The sequence below is a fragment of the Equus asinus genome, chromosome 22 (genome assembly GCF_041296235.1).
Source record: "Equus asinus isolate D_3611 breed Donkey chromosome 22, EquAss-T2T_v2, whole genome shotgun sequence".
NCBI classification, from domain to species: domain Eukaryota; kingdom Metazoa; phylum Chordata; class Mammalia; order Perissodactyla; family Equidae; genus Equus; species Equus asinus.
Window position 1 is genome coordinate 33709200 of NC_091811.1, and position 24431 is coordinate 33733630.

Genomic DNA, 24431 nt, shown 5'->3' on the forward strand with positions numbered 1-24431 from the left:
ACTCTTTACATCAAGGAAAGATAGATGGGACACACCAACTCCAACCTAAATGACCTTTGGATGTGACAAGAGTTTTAGGTCAGCCTTGCTAAATGGAGGCCTTGGTGTATCGAGACATGCCTTGGGGTGAAATTTACAGGGAATTTATTATCTCCCAATGCCCTTTGGACTGCTTCCCACCATCAAACACCATGGCAGCACTTGGAACAGGAAGAAATACATTAACTGGAATCTGATCGTTTTAAAAGGTTACAGCTGCCCAAATATAATTTAATTTCATACTTGCCCTTTGAGGGTTTGGTGTATATTTTCATTTTATGACTGCAAATGATAAAGCTCTTAAGATTCCAGGCAATAAAAAGAGAAAAAAAAGTATTTTAAGGGTTAGAAGTCTATTCAGTTCATACTCAATGAGTGAAGTGACAAATTAGCTTCTTAAAAAAAAATCTAACATTTCTCTTTTTTTTTGTATTTGGATCATCTCCTATTCCTCTTCTGATCCTACACTTTGACGTTTGGTTGAAATCAGTATGTGAACATCAACCTCAAACCTCAGCCAGTTTGAAAAGAAAAAGGATCATAAAAAAATGAAGATAAAGTCAATTTGATTTAAAGTGAAATACTTTAGTAGAGGGAATACATATTTTTCAGTAGTGTCTCCTCTCATATAACTGAGAAAATCTACCCATTAAAGTATATCAACATCAAATCAACTTACCATTGATCCTATACTTTTCTAGTATCTCACACTTCCACAAACTTTAATAAAAGGCTCACAAATTCCTCTATAAATGCCACACCATAGCCTCATCAACTTAATTAGTAAATATTATTTCTACTATTTTATTAACAGAGAGTAAGAGATACAGTGTTACTAATGCAAAAGAATTAACCAGAAAAAATCAGACACAAAATTCAGATAAAACCATCTACAGTTTATTATTTTAGCCATCCAAATGAAACAAAAAGAACAAAAACCAACTTATGCTTTTTCCCTTTAACTCAATACTTTACCAGAAACTTAACAGCTCTTTAAATATCAATCCAATAGAGTTTGAGGCAACATAATATTTTGGATTCATTGCTAGTAATGAGAAAAGCTACACGGTAAAACTTTTAATCCATATAAGTCAAATGCAACTTAAAGTTGTGTTTGTGTGTGTGTGCGTGTGGGTACACACATACGCATTCATTCCTCATTCTTTAATTTAGTCAACAAATATTTCTTGAAAGATATTGAACTAGTTCCTGTGATGTTTAGACTTAAAAAAATATTTTAGATTATTTTAAGAGGATACGCCTAACATATGAAGAGCAAAGAAACACAAAGAATCAACATTTAAGTACCATTATAAAACTTAAACATATTAGATAATTATAAATACTAACATTTTTATTAGAAAACATTAGTTTCATGTTGATATGTCACTGTTTTAAAAATATTTTGCATAGTATGTAATCTGTGCAACAATACTAGGGGCAGCTATTACTGTCCCCATTTATAGACCATGAGAACGTAGCCCAGGAAAGTTAAGGAACCTGCCTCAGCTAGCGAATCTCTTGGTTACCGAGGTTCAAATACTCTGGATGGTAATGGGAGACAGTACTTATTCTTTTACTCATTCATTTATTTTTATCCTTCTTTCAGTCAACAAATATTAATTAAAGGCCCACCTAAAGTGAGAGCAATGAAAAAGCAAACATTATCCAGGAATCAATTTCTAGAAGTTCTGTTAAAAAGGATCTTACTCCCATTTCTCTAAGGAAGACACAGAAATGGCCAACAAGCACACGAAAAGAAGCTCACCATCACTAATCATTAGGGATATGCAAACCGAAACCTCAATGAGACACCACCTCACACTCAGTAGGGTGACTATTATCAAAAAAATCAAAAACAAAAATAAAAACTACAGAAAATAACACATGTTGGTAAGGATGTGGAGAAATTGGAACCGTTGTGCATTACTGGTAGAAATGTAAAACAGTGCAGTCTCTGTGGAAAACAGTGTGGCAGTTTCTCAAAAAATTAAACAGCGAATTATCACATGATCCAGCAATCTCACTTCTGGGTATATACCCAAAATACTTGAAAGCAGGTACTGGAAGTGATATTTGTACACCATGTTCAAAGCATTATTCACAACTGCCAGAAGGTGAAAAAAACCTAAATATCAATGGATGAATGGATAAACAAAAGGTGGTTTATACAAACAGTAGAACATTATTCAGTCTTCAAAAGGAAGAAAATTCTGACATATGCTATACTGATGAACTTTGAAGACATTATGCTAAATGAATAATCCAAACACAAAGGGCCCAATATTGTACAATTCGACTTACGTGAGGTACCTTGAATAGACAATTCATAGAGACAGAAAGTTGAATAGCAGTTACCAGGGGCTGGGAGGATGGGAAAGTCAGGTGCTATTTTTTAATGGGCATAGACTTCCAGTGTGAGATGATGAAAAAGTTTTGGAGCTGGGTAGTGACAGTTATACAACAACGTGAATGTACTTAATGCTACTGAAGTGGATGCTTAAAAATGGTTAAAATGGCAAATTTTATGTTATGCATATTTTACTATGATAAAAAAATAAACCTATGAAAGGAAGACTGGCCTGGTGGCATAGTGGTTAAGCTCGCACACTCCTCTCCCATGGCCTGGGGTTCACAGGTTCAGATCTTGGGTGTGGTGGCATCCCACATACAAAGTAGAGGAGGATTGGCACAGATGTTAGCTCAGTGCCAATCTTCCTCAAGCAAAAAAACAAAAAAAAGGGAAGATTGGCAACAGATGTTAGCTCAGGGCCAAGCTTCCTCACACACACAAAAACAAAACTATGGAAGATTAATAAAAATTAGTACGGTTTTGGGTCACAATAGAAATTGAAAAAATAAAATTGAAAGCAGAAATTAAGTACATATATCTCTATTCCAAAAAAATATGATGAGAAATTAATATAAAGAGAAAACCAAATATTTACTCTGTAGTGTATGGGCAAAAAAATGTTAGATTTAAGGACAGTAGATAGAGCTGAAAGCCATAGTAAAATGGAGGGACTGAAAGAACACTATTGAACTGTAAGATAGCTCCTTCTCTTAGCTTCGGCTGTCCTGTCAGCCAGGCTTAGACTTCCTGGGTAGTAGATGAGAATCCCTTTCTGATGTGGTCAAAGAGAGCAAGGGAATTTTGGAATGTGATGCAACTGTCTTGTATCCTGATTGTGGTATGGTGAAAACTCATAGAACTATATACTCAAAATACAGCCAATTGTACTGTATGTTAATACCAGAAATTAAAAAATGAAAGATACAATGCAAAAATAAAAAGGATCTTACTCAACAACTTTGACTTATAATTCTTAAATGTTTTGGCCTTTTTTCCCGAGAAAGAACCAGGAAAAGTGGAGATTTACTAACACTGTAGATTGTAAAGACTTTTTAGAACCCTACAAAATTTAGACTTGATCTCTCTCTGTCTCTAATGTGTCCATATGGGTATAAAGAATGAATAACAAATGGTTTGAGTGCGTAGGAGGGCAGGTAGCCAGGGGTCACCACCCACCATGTGAGATAATAGGAATATAAAGTACTGATAGTAGACTATCAAATAAACAAGGTGAAAAGCAATTCTTTCCATTTCAGCTGATGCTAAGAAACCAATTGTGCAGTACTTTCTTAGTATAAAGATAATGAGCTGTGCTTCCACCCCTGCATTTCCCTTCTTTCCCAATCTCTGAAGCACAGTTTGAAAATATCCAATTCTAATGGGAGAGTGGGTGAAAATAGGACTGTCATTAGTGTTATGGTCTTACTGGAAGCCTCTACTGTTGATGTTTTCATGGTGTTATTTGGCTTTATTAATAGAGAAGACAAATTCTGGATGAAAACATCTCTAGGCTAGTATCTTCTGAGATCATTTAGAATGTTATCAATCCTATTTGGACCAAAAACAAAAAGGCCCAGACATATTTCCTCTGATAGCCTCTATTCGTGCCATTTGGTATTTTCAATTCCAATTTTTGACTCATCTGCCTATATCTGGATTACTTTTACAATTGTTTAGCCAGCTAGCAAATATTTCTAAAAGAGATAGTTCCTCTATTTTTTTTTCACAATTGCGGAAGAATAAAAAAGTAGCTAGAGGCCCAGAACTTGATGAACAAGAGAGAGGAGGAAAGAACTGAAGAAAAGAGAAGGGAAAAAAGAGGTAGAGAAGGATCGACAGAGGAGGGTAGCTAAAAAACGCAGGGGGGGAAGTTAAATGAAGAAAGAGAAAAAAAGGAAAACATAAAAGTAAAAAGGAGAAAGATTTTCAAGAAATAGGAAGAGAAAGATTTTTAGAAGTAGATTTCCTATTTTAAAATCTTTAGCAGTCCTAAGGACCAAAAAGTTGATAGTGCCCAATCAGTTGGCTGTGTAACTCAAAACGAAATAACACTCTGATTATTGCTATGAAGCTATTTTAAGTCAAATTATTTATATCTAGATAGTGCTTCTTGTGTGTAAGCATGTTCTTAAGTTGTGTAATGGGTAACCTAGCATTGGTCTGACCTGCTCATCTTCCTTCTCATTTTATGGAGATGTAATAGGAATAATTAAAACTTTCTAGTCTAATTGGATCTTCGGAGTTAGCTTAACTAGCTTCAGGATTCTAAAGCATTTCATCTGAATGCCTCAGATCAATAATTGTCTCATCACCCTTCTCCCATGTTTTCCTTGACTGCACATGGATAACTGTATCCATGAATCAGGGAAGGCCACTTGTAAAGTGCAAAGGATCTTTCTGGGGATTTCTGGGGCTCCTGGCTACTTTCATTAACACTTCTTTTATTTCATTTTATCCCTTCCTCCATGACATACTGGTAGGACAGCTATACTTACATGCATTTTACAAATTAAAAAACTTGAGCCCTAGGAAGGTTAAATGACTTGAGACCAGACTCCCACATTACTCTAGAGGCAGGTTGAGACTAGAATCCTTATTTGTTGAGCTGTACTTGTTGAGCAATTTGGGAAGTTAGACGGATCATGATAGTTAGACCAACTACTTTGGCTGCCTTTATTACGCCCTAACTATCCATTCTTGCTGTAAAACTCTCCCCATTATAACAACAGTACAACTTTCCAATAACATAATAGTTTTCCTTTCAAAGGGAAAAGTTTGTTCTTTTCACAAATAATTATCAATGTCATAAAAGCAAAAATACTCTAGAAACTCTTATGGAATGGAAAGAAACAAAGAGATGATTTTTCTTATTTTTAGGAAGAATTAGGACAGGATTTTTGTGGCTTACATGTAGAAGAAAGGTTTTTACATTGAAAGGATATTTTATTTTCAGAAAGAGTTTCTGCTCGCATTAAATATGGAAGTGCGGCTCCCGAAGAAGGTGTTCAACCCAAACTTGAATTAAGATGGATTTCTCTGCTACTTTACTATAAAACATAATTACTATATCCTAGAAAATCACTTGCTAATTTGAAATGGGAAAGAATTTGTTAGGCTCCTTTCTGACAGTGGAAAATCCTTGAAGCCAGGAGATGATGAGGATGATAGCAGCTAGTGATGGCTGAATGCTTATACTATGCTAAGCACTTTTATGTACTATCTCATCTAATCCTCACAACACCTTTATCAGATAGGAACAAGATTATCACATTTCACAGGTGAAGAAGCTGAGACTAAGAGGTACTCAGTAACTTGACCAAAGACGCACACAAAAAAGGTCTCTTATTATAGAGCTCAAGCTCATAACCCATTATACCATATATGCCATTTTAATATTATTTAATCCTAAAATTTGTTTCAATATTTTAAAATGTCTAAATAAAATTTGAGGAACATGCATTAAAGAAAGATAAAAATGAAGAACGCTTAAGGGCCTTTGCTTTTATTTACTTATTTAACAGTTAAATGTCTTGGCTTATCTTCCATACATTAACCAAATATTTTACTGTACTATTTCTAATAATTTAAAATTCCTTTAAAACGAAAGAACAAAATTCAAGGGGAAACTAATCATATGAAAAATATTTAGGGCACATATTTGAAGCAGTAGGAGTTGTACAGCACAGCATAGTCAAACTTCAGACGGAAATTTGCTACTTTAAAGCAACTACTATAGATGGAAGGACAATATTTTCTATAGATCTCCCTCATCCCAGAAAGGAAGTAATTGTAGTTTTCACCATCACTATTACTTCTTTCATTCTATGTTGAAGAAGTTCTAGTAATGGGGAAAGCAAGAGAGAACACTGTTGCAGTTTTCACATTGGAGGCATTAATTATGCTGGCCCAAGGCTCATTGCAGCAAATCCTTTGGCAGCATACTTTGAGTCTGTTCCTCCATTTCTTCCTGTCTACTTCCTTTATCTGAGAAGAGACTGGGTAAGAGAAAGGAGTATGGCATTAAAGGAAAGGTCAGGATTAAGAAAGATGGAATAATGAAAGTTTCTTCCCCTCCCCGCTTTCTTTTCATGCCCTCAGTGTGGCAGGACAATTACTGAGAAACTTCCACCAGAAACAGCAGATTTGAAATACGCTGGGCTGGCATAAGCTTTTTATCTGAAGGAATGGAATAGGGCTCTATTCTCAAGTCTCAGGAAGATACTTGCCAACCAAACACAGCTCAAAATTGTAATTCGATTTTTCTCCTTGGCCTTTCTCTCAGAACACTAAGACTGCAAAATCTTATCTGCATGATTATACAATCATCTTTGAATACTATCTTTCTTCTGAGAAGCAAATAAAATATCAACAAGACTTGTGATGTAAACAATCTCACTTTGAACCTTCTATGAACAAATAGATATGAAACAGCACGCTTCTCTGTTGTTTTGTTTTCTGAATTCCTTGATCTTTCAATAGCTTTTCACAAATGAATTAATTCACAGAGCACAATCACTGAACTCAGCAAAATGAAAGCAATTCAGAAGGTTGCCATTGTTACTAATATGCAAATCCTACCCATTGTTTTATTTATCCTTAATTTAATAGTCTAAATGAAAAACAGCAATTTTTCTCCCCTCGTTTTACCCAAAACAACTTAAAAATAACATATATGAATATATGCATTTATTTTTCAGGACACCCTGGTAAAATGAGAAGAAGTTAGATTTAGCTTTCAATTGCTAGGATTCCAGGCACACGTCTGTTAATATCTGATTTAGCCAGGTCACTACTTAGAGTCTAGATGGCCTCATCAATAAAATTAAGGAGCTGGAATAGAAGAATGGTTTTTAAATTTTGTTTTAGCAGCAGAATCTTTCATTCTAACCATCATCATCTGTTTGGGGGTGCTTGGAGCCTCTCAGACTCCTATGAATAGTTGGAAACAACTGTTTTCAATAGTCTCTGAGGTCCTTTCCATTTCAAATTATACTGATTAGGACAAGAGGTTGTACGACTTTCTTCAAATTCTATTCCACTTGTACACTCCATTCATTCTCTTAAATTTCAAGCTCCTCTAGGATCCACGAAGGATTCTTCACTGATTTCTCTTTGCATTCCTTATGATGCTTAGCTTAACAGCTTACAAAGAACAAATATTTGCTGAGTAAATAAAATTTCCAGTACACTATGGGGTTTATAAAAATAATTTGCTTCCACATTCAAGTCTGAAACCACAGGAATATTTCCTTAAAGGAAGTACTGAAAAGTTCATAAATTTTCTCAGATTTATATGATAAGTGGTTTAGCTACAGACAATAAAGTAGTAGAATAAGAGATATGTGTCTCAGTGTATATTCTACTAATATATCTAGAAATAGAGTAAGTTTTGAAGGGTTATACTAGAAAAGTTTTTTATATTATTTATTAAAAAATGCATATTACATTAAAAGCTTCTATGTAAATAAGTTATCTTAAATTTTATAAGCTATTTATTTAGAATGGTTGCAGGCAGCTCATAGAGACCACTCATTTGCATTATACCCATGGGAAAATAGGACTCGACAGCAGGCATTATTTTCATTTTATAGATATAAATATTGAAATAAAGAGTGAGCAATAGGAAAATATAGAACACTATACTCCAACTACTCAGATTTTTCTTTCTGGGTAAGTAAACTCATTGCTTCCCATAGAATCTTGCGATGGGTATAATTCCACACACAAGGGAATAAAATTATTTTCTCATAAATAAGACTGTATGCCTCAATTTGACTAACTTGCTTTAGTTGCAGCCCTGCAAAAAGTCAGTCCACTTCAGAAAAGTCTGCCAAGCCCTAATTTGTGAGACCGCCTTTGAGCAATAAAAAATAGTTTTAATACCAGTTAGTAACACTTATCAATCAACAAATAATACCAAGCATTTAGTATTCCCTAGCACATAGTATTTGATAAATGACAATTAATACTTTTATTGCTCTAAGCACTTTACGTATATTATCTCATTTAATCCTCACACTAAGATATCATTTTCACTGTGCTATAACCACTTTTTGCAGACAAGGAAATTAAGGCATAGAGAGGTTAGGTAACTTGCCCAAGTCACAGAGCTATAACTAGCATAATCACGATTTAAGGCAAAGATAGCTGCAGGTACTACACTTTTAACTATTATTTCATAATGTCTCTCATTAAGCAACAGTGGCTCTTAAAATATTAATCTAAAGATAATGCCTTAATATAACAAAAATTTTTGCTTTAGTCTTTATGTTATCTTCCCTCTAATTATCCCCTGCTGAGAGACTAAATTTTTCTGTATATAATTAATTAACTATGAAGACTTCTGCCCTATGTTTACCAGTTGTATGTAATGCAATTTACATGTTCCAGTAGGATGCTTTGAGACTTAGCCATACATATAACTGGTAATATTCAACAGTTTTCTGGGACCAAAGCCCCCAGCATTTGTTCCTCTTAAGGGACGTCTGTCTTCATTTGGGTTCTTTAGGCTCAAGATTCTTATTGGTCAAGGTGATAACTTTTACTTATGTAAAACTTTACTCCTAAGGTTGAATTTGTCTTCATAAAACATTCCTTGAATAAATTAAAGTATAGGAGTCACATAAACTAAATTGATAATTATGTTGAAGAACAAATTTCTATTATAAATACAATCTGTGAATCTGAAGAATATTAGTTGCTCTCTCGTCTTATATACAGCCAAGACTAGAAAATTGCATAGTTCTGCTTTTCTTGATAAAATGAAAAACCGTATACTTTTAAAGTTTCAATAAATTGGTATTGTTCCTAGCATTGCATCTACTGTTGGCCTTGAGCCTAGCAATCCTTTTACGTATGGTAATTAGCCCAGAAACATTTTAAAGTAACCTAACCATGTTTTGATTAAGAGAACGCAAGAATGCCATTGAGGAATGGGCATGGACTTGTGACTAGAAAACCTGGCAGCGACAAACTATTATATTACTTTAGTGTAGGCAATGATAGAACTTCAAATATAATTTTAAAGTTTACCATTTATGTGATCGGTCATTAAAATAAAAATGGGTACTGTAGAAAAGCACACGTGTACTGACGTTTCTGTTAGCATGTAATGAGACACCATGAAGCTGCTGGCAACAAGGAAATACAGAAATAGCATGAAAAAGACACGGCTTGTACTGTCTACATTGTCCAAATGTCAAACAGCTCCCGGGAACCCTAGGGGTGGTAATAACCATGGAAGCAGTTCCTACCAGGTTCTTCCTTAAAGGAGATTCTTGAACACTGCTGGGTTCCGACTCTAGCCCATATGGGCTTGGAAAAGTCAGAGAAAATGTTGGCTGCACTTTTTCAGGCCTATTTGCATATGTTCTTTAGTATGCAGAATGTCTTGTATATAATTTAATTGTTGTTGCGTTTTTTTGCCTCTATTAATACATATGCAAATGACTCACACTTGCAGCTGTGCTGTATTAATCATATGTGTGCTTCTGTCTGTCTGCCCTGCAGGCTCAGGGTCGAAGGGAGAGGAAAGGAGGGAATTCATTCTTTTAACCTGCAAGAAAACTCACTCATGCAGACAGAAGTCCTCCAGCAAACAGCACACCAGGGTTGCAACTGAAATGAGGAGCAGTGATCATTTTTCACCCTGTATGGAAAAGACTATGACCTAAAAGTTAGGCTGAATAGTAGAGAATCTAGGTAGGTAAAGATGAATACTTGTAAAGTATTCCCTCAATAACAAGGTAAAAATCTTTATATCTAGACCTCTCCATATGGTTATTTCTTCCTTATTGATTTTCTGGAGGTTTCTCTTGGTCAGACACGTAAAGCCATGCTGTCACTTACAGTGCTCTGGGAAATATGAAGCATTTATCTGTGTTCTGTCATAATTATTGACCTCCTTCAGAGATGGGAGGGAGATTGATAAAAAGATGAACTTTGTTTTTCATCCACATCTACTTTGATGTTATTCTCTATCAGATAGAAGCTTAAGCCATTTCCACTATGACTTCCATGTACCTTTGATAGCTATGAAAAAAGATAGATTTCAGTTGATATTTTGTAGGATTCATTCTGTAACACATGATCACATGTTATCTATCATTTTCTCTGTCCCAGAGAATGCATGTTACTGATGCTACTGGAGGCTGGAACTGGAGTCCCCTGTGATTTCATTTATGACAACTTGTAATTTTGAGTTTTTATTCCAAAAGCATTATGGATTTTTAAAATAATCCTACTAAAATCATTAAAAAGCTTAATTCAATAAACTGAATGCTACTTTGCTTATTTGAGTAAAATATGACCATCCAAGAATTTCAATCCTTTTTCCTTTGCTTATCACTATTAATCATTGGTTGGAGTCGACACTTTTGGCTTCCTATAGGTAGAACAGGTGGCAACCATCTTTTGGACAACACAAATGTAGTATTTATAAAGTGAGAAATAAGTGGATAAATATTTCCTCTAATTTCAAATCTTATTAGCCTTGTTAAAAAATAGAAATAGTATACCACACTGCAACTATTACTATTAAAAAATTCATGATGCCCATTAAGTAAAATGCAAATTAACGACAACGAATATGAGAAATAAATGTTCGATGGACTGTTGCCATCATTTGGTTTTATTAATTAGAAATAGACGATTCGCTTAGTTGATTTTATGTAGTCACAAATGTCCAACAGATTCAAAGTGTACTTTATTTTGCTTAAATAATTATACTCATTTTTTAATATTTAAATGAAGCTACATTAGTTTTCCATATAAATTAATCCCCTTCCTTTCAAAAGAGACAATACCAGGAAAACAAATATCAAAAGCATCATTGGCTCTTAGAAGAAAAAACTAGTTTGAAGAAGAGAAGGAAAGGAAAAAAAAGAAAGGGGAGGAATAAAGAGAAGAGAGTAAACTCGGGATACGAGATTGCTAATTGGCTAGTTACTATTTCGATAATCCATCCTTCCATTATTCAGAAATAATTTACTTTAGTGTTGTATCAGCAAGGTGAGTCATACTGAGTCAAAAGCATCTTCAGCAGTTCATCTTCTTATGTATGTCTATACACACATTAACAACATAGGAATAAGCGAATGTTGCAATGTTTGGCCTTTTTTTGGTAAATTATAATGACTTTAGAGGAATTATATAAACTGTAATAAATGCTAAAACACATTCTTTATGCAGCAGCCCATGGTTATGATAAGATAAAGGGAAGGAAGAGCAGGAGAAATAGAGCCAGGGAGTTCTCATACACCAAAAGTCTTCCAATAGGAGCTGAAAAAATATAAAGTTTCCTTGTCTTTAACAACACTTGTTCCAGAAAGTAATCATATACTGCTTTGTTGCTTTATTAAAAATGATAATGACCATTATAGTTTCTTTCACTTTATTCATATGTATTGAGCACTAGCTATTTGCTAAGCATTCTTCTGAGCACGAGATACAATATTGAACAACAACAACAAAAATGACAGTCCCCGAGAATATTTGGAACAGACAGACAATAAATAAAGAACATAATAATAAGTTCAAACATAATAGTATGTTTGAAGATGACTAGTGTTATAGAAAATAAACAGCAGAATAAGAGAAATAGGAAGTGTAGTGTCTCTGGGAGGGTTATTTTATGATTTCAACAGGTTGGTTAGGGTAGGCCTCCGAGAGACGACATTAGGGCAATTCTTGAATGAGGTGACAGAATTAGGCTTCCAAGCAGAGGGAGGAAGGAGTCTCTCAGGGAGAGGGACAGCTAACGCAGAACTCTGTGGTGGGAGCGTGTCTTGGCCAGTCAAGGCACAGAGAGTGTAGCATAGTTGGAGTAGACTGAGCAAGGTGGTGTGGAGCAAATCTGTCACAAAACAACTTTTTAAATACTGTTCTGCCAAACACCGTACTAGGCACGTGGTGTTTTCACAAGTTTCTTTTATTTCATTAAATGAAAATAGGTTTTTTTGTTATAGAATTTCAGTGTAAATCTTCTTGAATTGAATTCAAACTACTAATTTTTTCTTCCGTGAGCCAATGATGCCTTTGATATTTGTATTTCTGATACTTTTTTGAAGCATGAAAATTAATTTTTATATGAAACGAATCATTAATATTCTGCTGAATTCTAATATTATAAAGCAGAATAGCTATTTGAACAAAATAGATACATAATCTATTATAAGTGTAATATCAAGATTCATTCTTCACCCTTTCATTTAATAGATATTTATTGAGTCCATAAAATATTTCAAGCACTTAGTTAAGTGCAAATGATGGTGAGTCATTGATTTCATAGATTTTGCCGTCTGGTAGAAGCCAGAAAGTAGGATTTAAAACATATTCTACAAGTGCTTGGAGAGGGGAAATACAGTGTGCTCTTGGAACACACAAGAGCTACATTAATCTAGATGTGGGGACAATGAAGTGTTCCCTGAAAAAGACGTTTCAACTTGCAACCTCAGGGATAAGGAAGAGTAGGCTTGGTAAAGATGGTGGGTGATGGGGTGCCAGGAAGAGGAAACACCACATGTAAAGGTCCAGAGAGGACAGAGAACTTGAAAACACCAGGGAGTCATTTAAGGTCATTAGGCAGGGGACGGACATGACCTAATTTTCTAAAATCAGAAAGATCATTCCGACTAACGTATAGTAGAGAGTGAGTTAAAAGGGGCAAGATGAAGACACAAAGACCAGTTCAGCTGCTATTCAGTAAATTAGGCAAGTAATGAGAGTACCTGACCCAGCAGGGTGACAGTTATGATGGAACGAAATGGATGGATTCTTGATGTATTTAACGGGTGGAATGAATAGATAATGAATGAATAGGTATAGAGGAAGAGGGAGGAAGAGAAGTCACAGACAGCTCTCATGTTTCTAGGTTGAGCAATAGATAGAATGGAGCTGTTTGCTAAGACCAGGGAATGAACAGGTCTGGGGGTAAGGAAGAGAACTGAGAAATTCCATTTTGTACTCAGTTTAAAGTTTCTATAAACATCTATACATATTTCCTCTTCATTACTGACAAATACTTGGCTATGTGGATCTGAAGCTCAGGAAAGGCTTAAAAGGCAAAAGAGACAAAGACAGACATTTCATTATAAAAAAAAAATAATACGGCATCCTGGCACAACATGTTAATTTGTATGCTTTATATACAAAATGCAGATTAAGCCATTTTTTCTCTATAAAAAGTAAAAATAAATATATGCCAATGCTTAGACTATTTTAACTGCTCCTAAAAGTACACAGTAAGGGGATTTTTTAATGTAAAGTATTATTTTATTACATAGTAAGTATTTCATTATTTTATCCAAGAACATGAAATAATTTTTGTTTTTTTCCTGAGGAAGATTCACCCTTAGTTAACATCTGTTGCCAATTTTCCTCTTTTTGCTGGGGAAGATTCGCCCTGAGATAACATCTGTTGCCAATCTTCCTTTAATTTTTTTTATGTGGGTCACTGCCACAGCATGGCCACTGACAAGTGGTGTAGGTCCACACCCGTGAACTGAACCTAGGCTGCCAAAGCGAACACGCCAAACTTCACCACTAAGCCACCAGGGCTGGGCCCATGAAATAATGTTTAAGTAATAAATAATGGTTAAATTTAAAACATGACATTTTGCTTGTCTTTTAAAATAATTGTACTCATCTTTATTCTTTCTTCAAAAAGCATCCTGATTATTGGTTTTACTCAACATAATATTATCCAAGTATAATATGCAAAAGATTATTTCAAAAGAAAACACAAATGGTAGGTAAACAAGGTTGACCATGAGTAGGAATATATGTATAGTGTCCCTTCTTAGATCTGGAATGTATTTGCATTTGAGCACCATTTTTCAATCATAAATAAATAACGTGTGTGTTTATATGTATGTGTTTTAACAGTAGCTAATGGTTTACATGAAACAGTTTTGAATTATTAATTTTCTTGTTATGCCACAGTGTTGATTTACTGAGATCCTAACTAAAAGTCATATTTTAATGGGTCCAATGCCACTTGCATAAAAGGATCTTTATCCCACTTATAGAACAAATTATAGTTAAAGCAAGAGCAAATATGTTTGGCATCTTTTTTTCTTGTTTTCTGATAAACAAAACGTTTTTATATCTTTAAATTTTAAGGGACTCTGATTTCATATTGTAAGAAAAGAAATAAAACTTAATTTGTGTCAAATATTCTAATACTCTCTCTATAGTTTGTAGAAAAGAAGTTTGGATTGTTCCCTAACAAAGATACTCTCTACTGGAACCTGCAATGAAACACAGGGAATAGCTCCAACTCAGCCTCTCTCCCTCTCACCACTAACCAATGGTGAAAGGAAATGAGAATGTCTAACTTGCTTTGAAAACTGACATCCTAAATCTCTAAAACTCTTATTTTCCACATTCAAATCTATGGCTGGATATTCTTTCCTCTTCTAATTCCACTACTCTTTTTAGTTTTACCTATTACAACCACTTTCCGTATTGTAGCTATTTCCCAGATGCCATTTCAAAGGATAACAAATGTTATGTTACTTTTATTGTCCCCATGGCTCCAACACTTCCCAAGGTATTTCCAGCTCAAAGAAACAGACGCTCACACTGTAGCATTTCATAGGAAAGACAGAATAGGAATGACTGTTATTAACCTCTGTAGAACACTCCTCTCAACTCCTCCTGAGCTCCTCCTGTGAGACTCAACTGGTTTCTCAGAAACCCACTAGGTCTTCTGACAATCCCCTTTGCAGACCAGATGTATCTGTCTCTTGATGCTACAATATAAAACTATATTTTTCCTTATAGACTAGGATCATCTATCAAGACAATGCACTTTCGGGAACACAATTTAATTTTATTAAGCACAACTGCTTTATAGCTGGCTTCATAGGCATACTGTGTCTTCCAGGCAAAGGCAGATATAAAACTTCTCACAAGGAGAGATTAATCCTATTATTAGATGATTGTTATTCTCATTAATTGCACAACTATAAAGTTCATTGAAACAGAAACTAGGGAAGATTTTGTAGGATGCTGATTCAAAGATTTAAATAGCTAATGGAAGATACCTTTAATGTAATTTTATTGACATTCTTTTCAACCCCAGAGACAAAATTTCTAAAATCACTTGGACATCTGGTAAAGATATCACTGACATTCTTGGATATGTGGGATCATGTATATTCTGCAGGGCTAAAAAGGTCAAAATTGGGATGTCTGGATAAAGTTGGGCTCACTTAGGCACCTGCTCTTCTGGTCTACTTATCCTCGCTTGCCCAACTGAGCAGGCATTAGCAGGAGCAGATCCCATAAAGAGATCTGCTGAGTGCTTCAATAACACTGGGCATCTTAAATAATTCTAAATGTAATTTTTGTTAAGTTGCCTTGATCCATAAATATCTATTCGAGTATCTTTTGTAGTTTTGATCTTGATGAGGACCATTCTGTGACGAAATTATGGCACATAGTAATCAAAGAAAAACTACAGCTCATTTTGTTAAATCATACCACACAATAAAACACTACAATAAGCTATCTTTAGTACAAAAACAGAGCTAAAAATTAAAAGAATTAACATCTCAACTTTTGATTGAGGATCAGTACAAATAAATTTAAAAACAAAAAAGTGTGAGACAAATATCACTAGTCAGTTTTCTTTTGCTTTAACACGCTAAATAGCTGCTCTGGATATTTACTTAACCTTTGTCTCTTCCGCATTGTTTCCTGACTTACCTGCAGTTGGAGTGGGCCTAAGCCTGGTGTTGCTGCGGCAGCAGCTGCCATGGTAGTTGGGATCAGCTGAACAGGGTAAGGGTCACCTAAGTAAGAGAATAATAGAGGCGTCAGCACCTTTTATCTCCTCTCCACCTGCAAATTAAACTCATGCATTCACTCTTTCCAAAAGCCTTCTTTTGTGTGCCTTGCTGAGGCCTAATGAAAAGCTCTATTGTGCAGCCTTTTACTAACACTCTTTTCACAATTCTGGCTGAGAGAGGAATGTGAATAAAAGGCACAAGCAATTAAGGCGGAAACCTCATCCTTTTTTCATGATGTATTTAGGAAAATAGGAGGAAAAAGTGCACATTGATCAGAGAGCTGCACGTTATAACACACACACACACACACACACACACACCTGATAATCTTGATATGAGCACACCAACTCCTCAGCAAATTTAAAACGTTATTATAAAAAGAACTTTATTCTATTTTAACAAACTAAACTCTAAAGATTTAAGTCGAGTACCTTATCTTTCAACTGCTATGGTATTGTCTTGATTCAAATAGCCTCTTAAACAATGTCTCGTGGACAAATTCATAGTAAAGAAAACATTTTATTCAATTTTTAAGTTATTTATTTCTATCTTTATTATTCCAGAGACAAATGTTTATAAAAATAATTATAAAGAAAACAGAAAATAGATTGTTTCTCCCCAAAGGATTTCTGTTCGTGGGAATATCTAAAAAGATAAAAGTTTAGTAATTTGAAATTGATCTTAAAGTTTTAATACATATGATCTATAAAGATATAGAGACACACAAAAACATATATACATATACACACATACAGAAGATTATAATGTATATTTTTGACGCAAATAAAAAATTTTTTTCCGCTTAGTAAAGAGTTGCAACAGATGTTTTACATAGAGGCCAATGATATGTTAACAGATAAGTACAATATTAGCCATTTGATATATGACCACAGCAAATAATTCACAATAATAACTATAAGAACCATTTTACAATATATAAAACAACCTTTTGGAAATCTAATTTGTGAAAAACTTGTTGAATGTCAAATGCATGGAAATTTGACTGAAAATAACTGTTAATATATTCATTCAGAAATATTTATTGAGTATCTGCTATATGTTAAGCAGTGCTGTTGACACTAGAAACAGAGCTTTAAAGAAGACGAATGAGCAGAGGTGTATTAACTGGGGATCTAACGCAGCCTAAGCTTTGGTGTTCTGGGAAGGGCCCCTAGCAGTGTTCACAGGGTCAGATGTTTTTATATTTGTCAGCTTCCTTAATTTTTTCCTTTGTTGCGATTTCTTTTTATAAATGAATATTCTCTTTTGTAATGTATATATATATAAAAATAGGAAAGCCATATACATATAATTTTCTATTTTTATTCTTAAAGAAGACCCCTGCAAATTATATGTTTCAGGCTTCAAAATGCCTGAATGCACCTCTGCTGATTTGGCCTTCCCAGGACTAAAGCTTAATGGGGGGAAAAGATAAAGATAATTCAATGATTAGTATAAGACACAATGACTGTTAAGATAGGGAAGTGTATAAGGCTATGGACTACATTGTGGTGCCCAAGTCTAGTCTAAAAGGTCAAAGACAGCCTCTACGAAGAAGTCATGTTTAAGCTCAAACTTGAATTAAGTGAAAGCTAGCCAGGCAAAGAAGGGAAGGAAGAATGTTCCAGGAAAAGAAACAATTTCATGAAGACTCAAAGTGAAATGGGAGTGCTACATCAGAGCCAGTCCTTGTGTTGCTCAAGTATAGAGTGTAGGCAGGGAAGTAGACATAAAAGGGGTTGGAGAGAGAATCAGGCCAGACTGTTATGGCTCTATAAAACATATGAAAGAATCTAAACTTTATCCTCTAGGATAAAGGAAACCATGGACATGAAAAGAAGATAGGTTGAGTACAATCACTTGGGCTAGAGGCTGGAAGCTGTAATCAGTAATAAAAAGATGCAGAACTCTGCATAATATCTAATAATGGTCTGGACTTGTCTGGTGATGTTTGGATGGAGAATGAAGGGGAGAGTCAAGTGATATTTAAGAAGCAGAACCGACAAAACTTAATGATTGTTTACATATGAGAGCAAGAGAAGACTCAAGGATGACTCCCAGGTTTTTCACCTGAACAGCTGATTAGAGAATGGAACTATTTGTTGGGTTTGCAAACATAGATGAGAAGCAAGATTGCCAGGTTGGGCTTGCTGTGGCGGGAGGTTAGGGAAAAGGAATAAAGAGCTCTGTTCTGGACATTTTAAGTTTGAAATTACGATCAAATATCGAAGTAGAGGTGTTCATTGAGGCACCTGATAAACCGATTAGGATTTTAGGGGACAAATCCACATAGAAGACATAAATTTTAAAGTGCTCAGCATATATCTGGAATTTAAAGCTATAAACTATTCAGGAGTTAACTGTAGATAAAAAAAGAGGTCCAAGGATTGGAGTGTGGGATACACTAACATTTACAGTCAGGGAGAAAGGTAACTAGTAGAAAAACTGAGGAGAAATGTGGTGTTCCAGACACCAAGTAAAGAAAGATTTTCAGAAAGAGTGATGAATTTTTTCAAATGCTTGATTTAGTGGTTAGGAGTCATTGATAACTTCAACAAGGGCAGTGCAGGGGAGTGGAGGGTGAGAAAGCCTAACTGGAGTGAGAGTGATCGATAGAGGATGATTGAAAGAAAGGCACTGGAGGCAGTAAGTGTAGACAGACCCTTGCTTTTCAGAGTGAAGTTCTCAATGAACAGCACTGGCATCGCCTAGGAGTTTCTCAGAAATGTAGGATTTCAGACCCGCCCCAAATCTACTGCGGCAGGCAGCCTCTAAGATGGAACCCCCAATGACTTCCACTTCCTGGTATTTGTGTCCTTGTGTACTTCCCTCCCCTTGAGTATAGGCTGAACCTAGTAACTGCTTTCTAATGAACAGAATAAGGCAAAAGTGCTAAGATGTTACTTGTGAGACTGGGTTGCAAAAAGACTCTGGCTTTGTCTTACTTGCCATCTCTCACCCCCAGCCTCTCTGTCTCTCTTGGAGCAAGCAGCTATGTTGTGAGCTGCCCTGCAGAGAGGATCACATAGGGAAGGACTGATGCATTCAGGCCAACAGCAAGCAGACATGAGGCCTGCCAAGCGCCAAAGGAGGGAGCTTGGAAGCCAACTCCTCCCCAAGGCAAGCCTAGAGAAAACCATAGTCCAGGCCAACACCTTGATTGCAGAAGTGAAAGATTCTGAGCCAGAGGTACCTAGCATGGCTATGTCCAAAGAAACGTTTGTTATTTTAGGCCACTAAGCTTTGGGTAATTTGTTAAAGCAGAAAGCATCTACCTTCTAAATTAGAATTTAAATTTTAACAAGATTCCCAATGATTTGTATGCATTTGAGAAGTGCTGGAGCAGCCAATTTCAGTAAGGTGTTTTGTAGTAGCTAGTGGAGGATGTGTGACCAAGAAAACTTTATTAAAAAGGTATATACTTGTAAAAATTATAGTATGCTTGTGCGCTAATGAGAAAGGCACAATAAATAGGGAAAAAACTGATGATACAAGAGAGATGACAATTGATAATATCTGATAAGGCTTTACTTATCACTCAGTATTTTTAATATTTAATCTAGAAAATGCTGTATCCGATTTTATAAAGTGAAGGGAATTTTAGATGTTTAAAAGCCAGATTTGTATTTAGGCAAACTAGCTAAAACAGCAAATATTATGATTATTAGAATTAACAATTTAAATACTTAAAACTGTAATTCATTTATATTCCTCATTTAATGAATGCAGTATGAAAACTAACTACAGCAAAAGTACAGAGGCCATGGTGCTCTGCATGGTGATAATTCTTTTTATATACTTTACTTTCTCTGTTGAAAATTAATCGATTAATAAGTGCTTATAACATCTACCATGTGACCAGAGCTCTGCCTGGTGCTGTGGGAGATAAAAACAACAAAACAAAAGAAAACTTAGTCTCCATCTACTATATGCCTATCTTTTCTAACTAACTACTTATCTGAGCAGTACTGACCGTCAGTGAGCGCCGTAGGAGTTAAGGGAGAACTAATTCCAGGTTTCAATCCTTAGAGAATAAAGGTGAAAATAAGAGTGAGCTTGGCCTGGAAGATTTGCAGGTGGAGGGGAAGACATGTTTTAGGTAGGATGAAATGCATCAAAATATGAGTATGAGAGGCTGAAGGAATGGAGAGAAAACCAGTTTAAGTGATAGGTGATAAAGGGAAAAGAGATTGAAAGCAGGGAGTTGAAAAACTTTTCATACTCCAGACTTGATATTTGCATATCAAAAGGCAGCGGATATGAAATGAAGTTTACAAGTTTCATTAAAGAGGTTAAGAAGGAGAAGGTCTTAAAGATGACCCACTCTTTAACTAGGGACACAGACTTAAACTGAATTTGGATGGATGGCAAACACCCTCACAGGAGCTCTGGGCTTCCGAATTACTAGCATCTAATTGTTAATAACAAATTGAGTATTATATGAACATTTAGAGCTCACTGGTTAAAATCTGGACTATTCCACAATGTTTTAAAAAATGCATATATTAGAATCTTATCTTTCTTCATTTCCTAAATTCATAAATCTATACTAGTGAAATGAATATAATTATCTTTCCCTTGCATAACTACTGTTATACACATGCCATACTGTACATGTATATGTAAATGTATATATATATACACATATGAAATGTATATACAAGCTAAATAAGTTTATATATGTGTTATGGGCTGAATTGTGTCCCCCCAGAATTTATATGTTAAAGTACTAACCCTCCAGTATCTCAGAATGTATGTTTTTGGATTTAGGGCCTTTAAGAGGTAATTAAAGTAAAATGAAGTCACATGAGTGGGTTCTAATTCAATATGACTGGTGTCCTTATAAAAAGAGATTAGGACACAAACAACACAGACGGAGGGACAACTATGTGAGGACAGACGGAGAAGACAGCTATCTACAAGACAAAGAAAGAGGCCTCAGAATGAAATCCAGCCTGTTGACACCTTTGATCTCGGAATTCTGGCTTCCAGAATTGTGACAGAATAAATTTCAGTTGTTTAAGCCACTCAGTTTGTGGTATTTTGTTATGGCAGCCCTAGCAAACTAATACAATATGTTTGTCATATACTGCCTTTTGTCAATGTATTTGATGTTTAAGTGAACTGGAGAAAATGAAAGACTGGCACAGCAGGAATCGAAAAGACTACTATAGCTATTATATATTTTTAATCATATATAGTTTCCAAGATATAAATATATAATTATAAATACGATATCAATTAATTTCAAATGGTTTGTGTCTGAGAAACCACATTATTACAACTATCTCCATCCAACACACAAACACACATAACTTGAAGCATGTCTACATCATTCCCAATTTTTCAGGCCCAGAATATCCAGAACTGGTTTGATTGAAATTTGCCCCAAGTTACTAAGTAAATACAAATATAATAACTGTGAAAATTGTTAATATAGCAATATAACACTTAATCAAGGAAATTCAAAATATATTACATGCATGTGTCAGAGTTTTAAAGAGGAATCTATAAGACTTCACAAACAAGGTTAAGGGTAGTTCTTAATGGCAAAAGAGAAATTCAGAAACTGCTGGGGAAAAAAGATATTTCACTGAAGTAATTACTGTCATCTATTTGTGCTATCCCTCAATTTACTGTACTAAAAAAATATTACAACAGGTTTAATTTGTAAATACCTCATGAGGTACCCAGTAAAAATTAGATAATGGAAAATTCTGACTTTTAAAGTTCAACCATGTCTAAGTTATTCTAATTGACTTTCAACTAGTTAAAGTAATTTCTTTTACTCTTTCCTAGGTTTTAACCATTTGAACAGTTTTTCCCTAAGCCTTTCCAAAGTTAATTTGCTTTTTATTTCAAAGCCAAGTATGGAAAATTCTAGCTCAAAACTAAAATTTTTCAAAAAGTTGAAAAATATACCGAGGTATGTTAGTCAGTTGTTTTGAGAATACAACCCAGCTTATAGTATCTACTTATACAAGTGATATAGCTACTAACCCAATAACCATTCAGAAAGCATGTTAACTGCATTATTATTAAAGTAATGAATATATAAATAATAATTATCTCTAGTGACACACATTTTTATGCTACAAAACACAGAGTAAGAAAAGCAATATTTTCCAACAATGTTATTCAGACTGAGAAAGATTGTCAAAAGCAAGTATGTTCTTTCCCAGGGTCAATGACATACACCCTTCATCCACTGAACTAATATAAAAGTGCTAGAAAGTTTCATGGCACCATCTTCACTGAAATAAGAAGACTCGTTCCTTTATTAGCCTTCCATAGTTTTTTTGTTTGTGTTTTTATTCCTCGACAAATACCAGATTACCTGACAGATCACCTTCTCTAGGTGCCGGGAAATGTAAAAATTAAAACCTACCCGCATGCATACACACACAATCCCTGCCCTACAAGAGTTCCTAGCCAAGTGCCGGCGATAAACACATAAACTGATCCAACGATACAACGAGCGAAGTAGAAGAGTGTAGGAGATATTTTGGAAACCTCCAGGAAAGAAGAAGTTAACCTGAAAAGAGTGTCAGGGAAGGTTATTTGTTAAAGTGTCTCTTAAAAATTGGCTACTTTCACTAACAGATTATCTTTCAGGACCATTTTACCACCTCCTTTCCAAGTCTTCTAACTGCTAGAGCGGCCCACCAGTAGGCCCCCACCACTTACTGCAACCAGGATTGCTCTTACTAATCGTCTTCTCAGAGTGGTGCTTAAAACATCCTGCTCTCACCATCCTGACTTCCAGGTGGAGGAAGTTCTGTAGGAGTCTAAGATAGAAGGAAGTGAAAAAGGACACTATGAATGGAACTTTTGAAGGAAGTTGCTTTCTTTCATCTCATGGGCCAATAGACAAATCGGTGGGTTACTTCTGCTTGGAAGGAGCCCCTGGACATTCACAGGGCAGTGCTAACAATAACCACTAACCTATATGGCCCCTACTTGCAGGGATATTTTAATCCTCCCAGTGTATCTGATGCAGAAGAGAATGTTAAACTATGCAGCTAAAGAAGCAGGTAGAACACATTTTGGCAGAGTCTTGTATTTTACTTTGAAGGTGATGTTAAGTCACTGAAAGATTTTGAGCAGGAAGGTGACATAGTCTGATTTGTGTTGTAGATAGATCAATTTTGTAGCAAGGGATGGAATCGATTGGAAGAGGGAGAGACTGGAGACAAATAGACATGTTGAAAACTATTGCAGTAAATCAAGTGGGAAATGATAATGGCCTAAACTAATCATAAGGGAAAGAGAGGAGGGAACAGATTGGGGAGACAGACTTAATGACCAATTGGATGACAGAAAAGAGATACAGAGGGAAAAAAAATCATAGTTTGGGTTTATATTTTATTTTCATACATGCTTTAGAAAAAAAGTTATTTTTTAATCAGATAGTTATTCAATTGTTCCAACATCATTTTTTAATAACTCATTATTCTCCCACTGATTTAAAATGCGTGCACCTAATATTTGTTGACTTTTAACTCTCTGTTAAAATATTTTACGTACGTGTACATATGAATGTACATACATACATCCAAATAGATATGAATATGTTTACTTGTGTGTTTATAAAATCTCATTTAGTCTTCATAACAACTCAATATGGTAGATATTATTCTCATTCTACAAATTAAAAAAATGTTAAAGATCTCACAGTTAGGAAGTACTATAGTCCTTACTATTTTGATAAAAAATATTAAGTTTTAGAAAACATCATGGACTATTTTTAGAACATTATGCAAATAAACACTTCAATTTTCAACATAGATATATTAATTTAATGTCTATCTACTTGATATATGTAATGATATCACATGTGTCAAACACCAAATGGAGGACACAAAGAAATAAAAGGTATAGTCCTTGCCTTCATGACACTTATTACACTTATGACTTATGACACTTAAGACTTATAATTGCCAAATTATATGAACACTGTTGTGCAATGGCTGATACTATTAATGACTCTCTCCTTCTCTAAGTACATCAATACTCTCTTGACTTTTGTGACAACAGGCTCTTCTGGTTCTCCTCATACTTGTTCACGCTGACTTTATGATGTCTGCAATAGGCTGTTCTACCTTCCTCCACTCACCCCTTAAATATTGGTATTCCTTCAAGTCTAATCCTTGGCACTTGGCTTTTCTCATTCTACTAAATAATCTGAATGATCTCATCCAATCTCGTGGTCCAACTACCATACACAGTCTAATATATTCTGAATC

General features: G+C 35.0%; 1 protein-coding gene across 22 annotated transcripts in view; it reads right to left on the minus strand.

Annotated features, from left to right (window-relative positions):
* SOX5 (SRY-box transcription factor 5) overlaps positions 1-24431 on the minus strand; it is a 951808-nt gene that overhangs the window by 86293 nt on the left and 841084 nt on the right. For all 22 annotated transcript variants that reach the window (XM_070494048.1, XM_070494061.1, XM_070494052.1 and 19 more), the window contains one exon: positions 16103-16188. In XM_070494048.1, the coding sequence (XP_070350149.1) occupies positions 16103-16188 (86 nt within the window). The remainder of the gene's footprint in view (positions 1-16102; positions 16189-24431) is intronic.